This window comes from Phascolarctos cinereus, unplaced genomic scaffold (assembly GCF_003287225.1).
Source record: "Phascolarctos cinereus isolate Bilbo 61053 unplaced genomic scaffold, phaCin_HiC Scaffold_726;HRSCAF=1367, whole genome shotgun sequence".
Lineage (NCBI taxonomy): Eukaryota > Metazoa > Chordata > Mammalia > Diprotodontia > Phascolarctidae > Phascolarctos > Phascolarctos cinereus.
In genome coordinates, this window is record NW_027556098.1 from 368,839,194 (window position 1) to 368,849,808 (window position 10,615).

General features: G+C 47.6%; 1 protein-coding gene across 1 annotated transcript in view; it reads left to right on the forward strand.

Annotated features, from left to right (window-relative positions):
* Nucleotides 1-8,999, forward strand: part of MATN1 (matrilin 1) — a 28,988-nt gene extending 19,989 nt beyond the window's left edge. Inside the window, exons 3-7 of the mRNA XM_020982986.2 lie at nt 534-756; nt 2,587-2,712; nt 4,316-4,732; nt 7,619-7,771; nt 8,905-8,999. Of these exons, the coding sequence (XP_020838645.2) occupies nt 534-756; nt 2,587-2,712; nt 4,316-4,732; nt 7,619-7,771; nt 8,905-8,999 (1,014 nt within the window). The remainder of the gene's footprint in view (nt 1-533; nt 757-2,586; nt 2,713-4,315; nt 4,733-7,618; nt 7,772-8,904) is intronic.
* Nucleotides 9,000-10,615: the final 1,616 nt, after the last annotated feature.

A 10,615-nucleotide genomic window follows, 5' to 3' on the forward strand; every position in this document is an offset into this window, starting at 1 on the left:
CCTCCTCCTCCTCCTCCTCCTCTTCCTTCTCCTCCTCCTCCTCCTCCTTCCCTCTTCCTCCTCCTCCTCCTCCTCCTTCTTCTTCTTCTTCTTCTTCTTCTTCTTCTTCTTCTTCTTCTTCTTCTTCTTCTTCTTCTTCTTCTCCTTCTTCTTCTTCTCCTTCTTCTCCTTCTCCTTCTTCTCCTTCTCCTTCTCCTTCTTCTCCTCCTCCTTCTCCTCCTCCTTCTCCTCCTCCTCCTCCTCTCTCCTCCTCCTCCTCTTCTCCTCCTCCTCCTCTTCCTCCTCCTCCTCCTCTTCCTCCTCCTCCTCTTCCTCCTCCTCCTCTTCCTCCTCCTCCTCTTCCTCCTCCTCCTCTTCTTCCTCCTCCTCCTCCTCCTCCTCTTCTTCCTCCTCCTCCTTTTTCTTCTTCTCTTCACAGGACTGAGTCCCAGGTGGCTCTGGTTCCCAAGAGAATGTAGGTAAGTCAGTTGGTTGAAGCCCCTAATGTCAGATCTCACAGGCTCTGTTCTTCCTTATCTTGCCTTTCTCCAAAGGTGGCTATTGTGGTGACAGATGGGCGGCCTCAGGATGGTGTGAAGGATGTCTCAGCCAGAGCTAAGGAGAGTGGCATTGAGCTCTTTGCCATTGGCGTGGGTCGAGTGGACAAGCACACCCTGAGGCAGATTGCCAGTGAGCCACTGGAGGAGCATGTGGACTACGTGGAGAGTTACAGTGTCATTGAGAAACTATCCAAGAAGTTCCAGGAGGCCTTCTGTGGTGAGGAGGAGGCATCTGGGCAAAGGGAGTAGATGAGAGAGGGGAGGGTTGGAGAATAAAGTGGAGGGAGGAGCAGGGTGCAGATAAGAGGAATGGTGGGAAGATCAGGGAATGGGGGAGAGTGAAAGGAGGTGCAGAGAATGGAGTGGAGGGAGGAGCTGGGAATGGAAAGGAGGAATCAAGTGGGAAATACAGCACAGAGGAGGGTGTGAAGGCAAGAGGAAGTAGGTGAAAGGAATGGTAGGGGAGCAGGGGAAAGGGGGAATGGGTGGGGATTAAGGGAAAGAAGTGGGGAAAGGAGTAGAAGCAACAGCAGGGTACAGATAAGGAGAATAGTGGGAAGAGGATGAACAGCCAGGAGGAATGAGGGATAAAGGGCGGGGTATGGAGGAGCAAGAAACACATGAGAGGAATGGTTGGGGTAATAGGGAAGAGGGAAAGAAAGGCATGCATAGGGAACAGAAAGGAGGAGTGGGGGGAAGAGCAGGGAAGAAAGAAGGAATGGTATAGGGGAAGGGAACAGAGGGGAGTAGAGGGAGGAGCAGAGAACAGAGGGGAGGAGCTGAGAGTGCTCCAGAAAGACTTCTGTAAAGGCTCTGACCCTTTGGAATTGCAGTGCTCCAGCATCATCCCCTCTTTTTTTTTTATGGGGGGTCAGGGGTCAGGGGTCAGGGGATGTTGTTGGATCCTGCATTGCTAGGAGGTATCCTTGAATATTTTCTCCACCTTTAAACTAACAAGGTCCTCAGGAGACCTGGATTCCAGGTATGGCTCCTACCGTGTGAATTTAAGCAAATTGTTTGCCCTCTGTGAGTGTCAGCTTCCTCCTCTGTGAAGCAGGGATGCCAATTCCTGCCCTCCCCAACCTTGCAGAGACACCAAAGCAATTTTTAAAAGGATAAAACACTGCATAAGTATAAGGAAAGAGAAATCTCTATAGAAAACCAAGCCCATATCTTTTCCTGCTCCCTTGGGCTTTCTCTGAAGCTCGGGTAGGGCTGGAAGGCTCAGGAGAATTCCATTCTATTCCATGAACATTTACAAAAGGTGTGCTGTGCTCAGAAATTTGTTCAGACCTGGGAGAGATGCAAAGTTTATATAAAATCGGGTCCCTGCTCTCACGGAGCCCACAGCCCAGGAGGGGGATGAGATGCAAATACAGAGAAACCCAAGGCACAACAGACCAGGATAGGTGCATTAGAGGGGTGCCAAGAAAAATACAGCAGGAAATTTGAGGGGGAAGAACCTTACTGGCAGAAGGGATTAGGGAAGGCTCTTTGGAGGAAGTAGAGTTTAAGTAGGGCTTAATTCAAGCCTGTGGGCTTGAATTCAAGAGAGGAAGAGGAGGTGGAAGAGCATTCCTCCAGGCATATGAAACAGTGTTAGTGAAGATCTGGAGGTGAGGAAGTGCTGAGCATGGGTGTGTGAGGCAGGACATAACTCAGCTTAGCTGGAATAGAGAGCACAGTGTGTGTGTGTGTGTGTGTGTGTGTGTGTGTGTGTGTGTGTGTGTGTGTGTGTGATATGAGGAAAGAAGGAAGGAGGAAAAGAAAGGAAGGAAAGAAGGGAAGAAGGAGGGAGGGAAGAAAAGGGAAAGAAGAAAGAAAGGAACAAGAAAGACAAAAAGGAAAGAAAGGAGGAAAGAAGGAAGGAAGGAAGAAAGAGAAAGAAAGAAACAAACAAACAAAGAAAAAATGATTGTCCTGGATCATTCAAGGGATACCAGAGAAAAGGAGAGAGGTGGATAGTCAAGCTCAGAGTCCATCACCCCTGCCTTCACTGTGACTAAGAACCCCCCACCCGTGAAGTCACTGTTTTCTTCTCTTGTAGTGGTATCTGATCTGTGTGCCACCGGAGATCACGATTGCCAACAAATCTGCAACAGCTCCCCTGGCTCCTACACCTGTTCCTGCCAGGATGGCTTCATCCTGAACAGTGATGGGAAAACCTGCAGTGGTCAGTGTCCCTAAACACCCCCATCCCCTGGTACCTGGAACAGAGTGGGAATGAGGAGGGTGTCACACATTGGGACACTAAGTGGGGAGAGAGACAGAAGGTCCTGGGTGGAGGCCAGGGCTGATGTGTCTAGGATAGGGGGTGTCTACACTGGACTCACATTATAGCAGCCTGAGGAAAAGAAGGGCACCCATGACTTTCTTCTAGTTGGCCCCAAGATGCAATGCAGACAGAAGCTCTGGGGCTAAGGCTCAGGGTGCTTTCCCTGTGAAGTGGATTCCTCATCTGCTGTGCTCCGTGGTCTTGTTAATTACCAGCATCTTTCTGTCCCCAGCTGCTCATCACACAGAGCTAAGTGCCAGGCATAGGTGCGTCACAGGGTGTTGTTAGGAGAACTGGGCTTGTCTATCCCTCTTCAGGCCCTACACAGGAGGAAAGGTGCTGGTAACCAGAGAGGAACATTTAGATCTTAAGCCCATGGCTTGAAAGAAGCCAGGTGGTGTGTTGGGATATAAAGCTTCTCACAGCTGGGTGGGGCAGAGGATAGAGTGTTGTACTTGGAATCAGGAAGACCTCACTTCAAATCATGCCTCAGACCCTTACTAGCTGTGTGGACCCTAACTAAATCTCTTTTTTTTAATTTTCAGTTTTTTCATCTGTAAAATGGGGATAATAATAGCTTCTCCCTCATAGGGTTGTGGTGAGAATCCAATGAGTTAACACATGAAAGTGCTTGGTAAATCTGATGTAGCTGCTGTTATGGTTAGGCTTCATGAAAGTGCTCATGGGGCTTTATGTTGAGAAATGGAAGAGGGGATGATTCAGAGCTGGCCAGGGCTGGGTTGGGGGTAAGAAGAAGCAATGGAGGTTCTGGAAACTAATTGCCAGGCTGGACTCATTGACTCATTGAGCTAGAAAGGCCCTTTGAGACCATCTAATCTAAACACCTTATTGTTATAGATGAAACTGATTTGACCTAAAACCATGTGTCTTTCCCCATAGCAGAGGGTTCTGTTAAGGCATTAGTCATTAAAAATTGAAGTCAGTCATTCTTTAGTGAGAGGAAGAAAGAGCCTTTATTGACTCAGACCATCAATCATGGTCCCAGAAATACATCCAGGCAGGATCAGGCCAGGATGGCAGCAAAATAGTGGATTCATAAAAGTGGGTATTCTAGGTAATGCCCTCTCCACCTTCCTTCTCTGTTTGCAGTCATACTTTTCCCACCAGCTCCCTTGTATTCTCCCTGAGTGCTCCTTTCTCATTCACCCAGGGAAAGGAGATGGTGAAGTACTAAATCAATGATCCCCCAGGGATCTGTAATTAGAAAGATGATTGAAGGGGGCCGTGCTTAACTTAACAGGATGAATATTTAACAATGGTGGAATTTCAGGCAGTGTAACACATGTAGGAGAGAGATTTGGGGAGCTGTGAGACTTTCCTACTAGCTTTCACATTACCATATAGACAACTACCTGCTCTACCAATGCAGAAAGCTGGTTGCAGGACCATTTTGGGTCTGGCTGTCCCCCTAACTGGTCAATAAAGGTCTCATATAATCTCCCTGAGATCCTCTCTCTTATTCCCCACCCCCCTTCTCCAGCCTGCAGTGGAGGCGGTGGAGGCTCTGCCACTGACCTCGTCTTCCTGATCGATGGGTCCAAGAGTGTCCGCCCTGAGAACTTTGAGCTGGTGAAGAGGTTCATCAACCAGATTGTGGACTCGCTGGATGTGTCCGACGAGCAGGCACAGGTGGGCCTGGTGCAGTACTCTAGCTCAGTCCGCCAGGAATTCCCCCTGGGTAGGTACAAAACCAAGAAGGACATTAAGGCAGCAGTCAAGAAGATGTCCTACATGGAGAAGGGCACCATGACTGGGGCAGCTCTGAAGTACCTCATTGACAACACCTTCACCATCTCCAGTGGGGCACGGCCCGGTGCCCAGAAGGTGGGCATCGTCTTCACTGATGGCCGGTCCCAGGATTACATCAATGATGCAGCCAAGAAAGCCAAGGAGCTTGGTAGGACCCCACTGCCCTTCCCAGTGGGCTGCTTATCTTTGCCTGTCTTAGAAGTTGTTTCATAGAACCATAGATTTAGGGTGGGGAGGGATTTTAGATCCTCCTAGATTTTAGATTACAGATCCCTAAAATCTAACTCAACTCCCTCATTTCATACCTGAGGGAGCTGGAGCCCAGAATGTTCAGATAGCTACCTGAGATCACACATGGAGTAAGTAGCAAAATTAAGATTTAAATCCAAGTCTTCTGACTCTAAAGTAATTATTCTTTTTATTATAATCTACTACCTCCCCTGCCTACCTTTCTGCCTACCTCCCTTCTACCTTTCTCCCTCCCTCCCAATCCCCATTGATTGGACATCCATGGTTCCAGCACCCTAAAGGACATTGCCCTTATCTAATCCATACACTCAACCCACTTGAGTTGACTCCGTTCTGGCTTATTGAAGTTTTGGGGGATATGCAGGTCTGAAGTCAGAGTTGGGAGTGAGAGGGGCTACGGTGGTTGGGGGTAGGGCTATCAGTATTGGTTTCATTCCAGGTTTGGTATGGGAGCTTTGTCAGTCATCCGGTCAGAACCACATATGATAACAACCTTTGCTGACCAGAACCCAAATAAGCTGAACCTCAGTTATCTGAATATCCCCTCCCTGCACTCAACTTTTAGGGAAAAAAAAATCAAATGGTATGAAAGCCACCTGGGATCATGGGTTTTGTCAAGAACAAAAACCCCCCAAACATTTCCAGGGTGTGTCCTAGGACAAAGAATGGCAGGAAGTTAGAGCTGGAAGAGATGACCCAGCCCAATGCTTTCATTCTATGTCTTAAGGACTAGTATGGATGGGGCCTCATGTCCTGTGCCTTTTCCATCTCCAGCCCTGGACCAAGTGACATCTGGTGTTCATGGTGCCGACCTGGATGTCCCTTTCTTGACCCTGATTCATCAGAGAAAGGTTCAGTGATGGAAACAAAACTCTTAGGTCACAAGAGTTTGAGCTGAAAGGAACCTCAGATGTCATTATTAAAAAAAAATAATATTTCATATTAAATTAGTGCTTTACGTCAATTATCTCACTTGAGCCTTGCAATAACTCTTTGTGCCTTGAAGGTAGTCCAAGTATTATTGTCTCCATACCATAGGAGAGAAAACTGAGGCTAAAACTGAGGCAATTGGGGTGTCCAGGGTCATATGGCTAACATGTGACAGAACCCTTGTAATAATAATGATGATGATGATGGTGGTAATGATGATGAAGATGGTGATGATGATGATATTAATAATACTGATTGGCATTCATTTTGTGCTTTTATATACTATCTCGTTTGAGCCTCTTGTCACATATCTACCTTTTCAGAGAGACTCTACAAGTGTTATGAAGCTTATTTTATAGATAGAGAAACTGAAGTAAGAGAGGTTAAATAATTTGTTCATGTTCACACATCCAGGAATTGTCCAAGATAGGATTTGAATGGAGGTGTTCCTGAATCTAAGATTAGCCCTCTAATCTAATCTAATATCACCTAATGCTGCTTTGGCTAAACGAAGGGGAAAGTGGTCATAGGTTTGGATTCAGGAAGGGGATTTTAGTTTCCAGAAGGGAGGAAACCCCAGGTGGAAATTTCTTAGAAACGCTATCACTCTCACATAGGAACGTAGAGAATGGGTGAAGGAAAGGGAAGATGAGGTACCTGATCTTAAACCCACAAATCAAGGAGCATTTCTATCTGCCCAGTCCAGTGCTAGGTACCGAGGGGTATGTGAGGAAGGAACTTGGGTCTCATTGAAAAGCCAAGGCATGCATTGGCAATAGCAGACATTGGTAATAACTGATGTTTACATAGCTCTCTCTATTGGAGTGATATTGTATGGACAAAATGGTCCACTCTAGGGTCTAAGTGCTGGGGGCTGATGGTAGGAATCGGTTAAGGAGGAGATTGTTGATAAATGATCAAGTGAAATAATGTATATAAAACTCTTTGTAGATGCTAAAGCTCTCTATAAATGTCACTTATCACTGCTATTGTCTTCCTGTAAATGGAAGGGGATTTGGACTGGAGTAATCTGGGGTGGCTTCCTGGAAGAGGTTGGGGAGTCACTGGAAAGCAAGGCTGATGCTGTGGGGATTCTTCTGTGATTGTATAGTGATGATGAGATGGAACCTGGGGGCCAGGCCCAACTTTGCAACTTACTAGCTGTGCCTTGTGTTTCCTGATCCCTAGAACCCTTCATCAGGGGATATAGCTCAGAGAGAAGCCGGGGGCATAGAGGGAAGGACCTCAAAACACCTGACTTTCAGGAAGTCTGCCTTCTTTAAACCCTCTATAAGGCTGCTGCTTTACTCTACAACCATCTTTCCTTTAAAAAAAATATTATTGATGCTTTCTGTTTCAATATCACAATCATTTGTAAGTTTCTGCCCTCCCCCCTCCCACCTTCATAAATCCTCCCCTGTAACAAAAAGTAACAGGTAAACAAATCTGACCAATAAAATGCCCATGTCTGAAAGTGCATGCAATATTTAGCCCCCATAGGCCCCTACCTCTCTACCAAAAGAAAGGTGCTTGTTCATTTTTTCTATGATTCCATGCTTCTTCCCCATACACATTCATTCTGGAAAAATGTTGCCTATGATATTTGACATCTTCTAATAGTGCGGCCCTGTTGAAGCTGTTTCCTTCTGGGAAACAAAGAAGTCTTTTCTCCAGGGCACCATGTCTGCCATCCCCTTGGCTTAGCTCTGTGGGCCAGGTGACTCTTTTTCTCCCAGTAACTGGGACCATGGGAACCTCCAGTGAAGGGGCAAGTCTTCTGCTCCATGGTGGGAGGGTCAGGCAAGCACAGCTTTGGCCCTGCCCTCAGGAGGCATGACCTCTCTGCTCCTCTCAGGGTTTAAGATGTTTGCTGTGGGTGTTGGCAATGCAGTGGAGGACGAGCTGAGGGAGATTGCTTCAGATCCTGTGGCAGAACATTACTTTTACACTGCCGACTTCAGGACCATCAACCAGATTGGCAAGAAACTTCAGAAGAAGATTTGTGTGGGTGAGTTGGAGGGATGGGAGAGGTGGCCTGGACATTGGAGAGGGGCACCTCAGCCCAAGCCATGTCAAATCTGAGGGTTATGTCATGTTGTCATCGGAGTGGTGAAAGAACTGGAAGTGGGCAAGGCCAAGGCCAAGAGTTCATCTAGAGAGGAGGAAGGCTGGCAGGTACCATCATGGGGTGGGTTGTGGACAGGCAAGGTCCAAAGTCCAGGAGGTCAGGCAACAGGCCTTAGACCCCAGGTTGAGAGACTGGGGAAGAGAGTTGGGCAGCCACGGGTTGAGGCTTGAGAGTCTGGGAAAGAAGAGATAAGGGTCATAGGGTCCATAGGTTACCTGGCATAGCCCAGCCTTGTACAGGTGGGTGAAAAGCATTGAATAGTGGGTGGGGTTCTGGTCTAGCTCCATCCTGCCATATTGATTTATCTCAGTTTGTCTGGAGGGATCATCAGCAGCCCCCACTTGTCTGTATCACCTATTTAGTTTGACCCGAGAATTAGCAAATGACCCTATCAAGGTCGACAACATATTTCTTGAACTAGAGTCTCCCCTAGGCCTGTGCTGTCACTCAGAAGGACTCCCAACATCTTTCTCAGCTCTTCTCTAACACTCCCAGGGACTACATCTATCTCTCTTAGCATTCACAGGAACTCCCAGCATCTCCCTTAACACTAAGGATGACTCAGTCTCCCCTTCACTTCTCTCCCTCAGTTCTAACAGGCACTGCCTGCATCTCCCTTAACACTCACAGGGAAGCTCACCCCCTCTTTCAGTTTTCCCTTATCAATGACAGGGACTTTGGCATCGCCCCTAACACTCACAGGGTCTTCAAGCATCTCCCTCTGCTCTGTCTCATCACTCCCAGTGACTCCCAGTGTCTTTCTCATCCCAGCCAAAATTTCCAACACCTTTCCACTACTTTAACCCAGCAATTGCTGGGACACTCAGTATCCTCCCAGCTTTTAGAGAAATTCCTGGGATCTCTGCTTTAGCTTTCACAGAGACTCCCAGGGTCTGCCATGGCCTGCATTGCTGGTTAGAAGCCTAGCCTTGGACAGGACCTGAAGAAGGGAGGGGTGGTGGAGGCCAGCTGGATTGTAGCTTCATCTCCTTTTTGTTTTGGATTTGATGCAGAGGAAGACCCATGTGCCTGTGAGTCTGTCGTGAAGTTCCAGACCAAGGTGGAGGAGCTCCTTCAAGCCTTGACACAGAAACATATCCTTTCCTAGTGGGAGTGGATCAGATATGTGAGAAAGGGTCAGGGTGGGACCAGAAATGGAAGACCCAGGCAGCTCAGGCAGAAGGAGCATGGAATAGGGGCTGGATCCTCTCATTAGACTCTCTTGGCTGCCTCTGAGATCACCAGGCTTCAAATTAATTCAATCCAATTCAATTCAACAAGCATTTATTAAGAACCCACTTCTCTAGGATGCTTTTCCTGATTCCCCTAATTGACAGTGTCCCCTAATTACCTTATATTAAACTACCCTATATTTATTCTGTATGTGTATCTCTCTGTGTTTCTCTCTCTCTCTGTTTTTCTTTTTCTGTCTCTCTCTATTTCTGTTTCTTTCTCTCTGTCTCTCTCCCTGCCTCCTGCTCTCTCTCTCTCTCTCTCTGTTTTTCTCTCTCTCTCTTTCTCTGTCTCTTTTTGAAGTCAGGAAAACTTGAGTGCAAATTCTCTGTGGGACATGTGCTGGTTATGTGACCTGTATAGCTTTAAGACTCCAGATGGCCAATAAAGCACCAACCTGCATTGGGAGAATGAGCCCCCTGTGCTATTGAAGTAACAGATCCAGGCCCTATATCTCTCCCAATGTATCTGTTTTCTTACTCCCAATAGACTGTAAGGGCATCTTGAGCATGGACAATCTCATTCTTTATTCCCCGTATCCTGAGGACCTAGTACAGAGCTTGACTGTAGTAGGTGCTTAATAAATGCTTATTGATTAATTGATTGAATTAGGAATGCAAAGACAGTTGGAGTCGATGTAAAAGGCATTTGGATGGTAGTGTGGGAGAGATGGGCTCCCTCCTTGGTGTCCCTGGGAAAGCATGCTTGTGTGTGCTAGTGTGGGAGCAGGCCTTGAGCCGGTGAAACCATCTTCGGACGGCAGGTGCAGAGGGGGCTTGGCCTTAGGTTAGTCTGGTTTGTCATATGCCCGAAGGGTGCGATTCTGAGGTCTTGCTCCACTTTCTGTGTGATCATAACCTCTCTGGGCCTCATTTTCCTAATCTGCAAAATGGGGGAGTTCTGCCGCTAAGGAAGAGACAGGAATTGGACACCAATGAACCAAGGGTTGATGGGTAGTCTGGGGAAGCATCAAAGCACTGGAGATGAGAGTGGAAAAGCCAATGGGAAGAGCACAGAGGAAGGGGGAGGGGAGGAGTTCACTTCCATTCCAAGGGTGTTGTGGCTGGACCCCGGTTGTCCTTCCTTAATCGTGCTCACTGGAAGCTGTGACCAAGCGGCTTGCTGCCCTGGAGAACAATGTAATCTAGGATTCTTTGAAGAAGGCCTCATCTCTCCTTTCTGTTCCTCCTGGTTTTCCTCCTTCACATACCGTTACATGCTGAGGAACCTATGCCTGAGAGCAGCTCAGCCACCTCCTCCATCCATCTTTCTGTAGCTGAGAGTCTAGCCTCACTAACATCCTCCTCTTGGGGGAGATGATGGGGGCTGGGAGACTGGGATGCTGGGGGTAGGGCTCTTGGGGGTGTAGGCCAGCCTGGCCAGCCTCTTCATCTAGTGTGCATCTAGAAACCCTGGAAAGAGGTGTGAGTGTGTGTATGTGTGTGTGTGTGTGTGTGTGTGTGTGTGTGAGTGTATGCATCTGTGTATGTC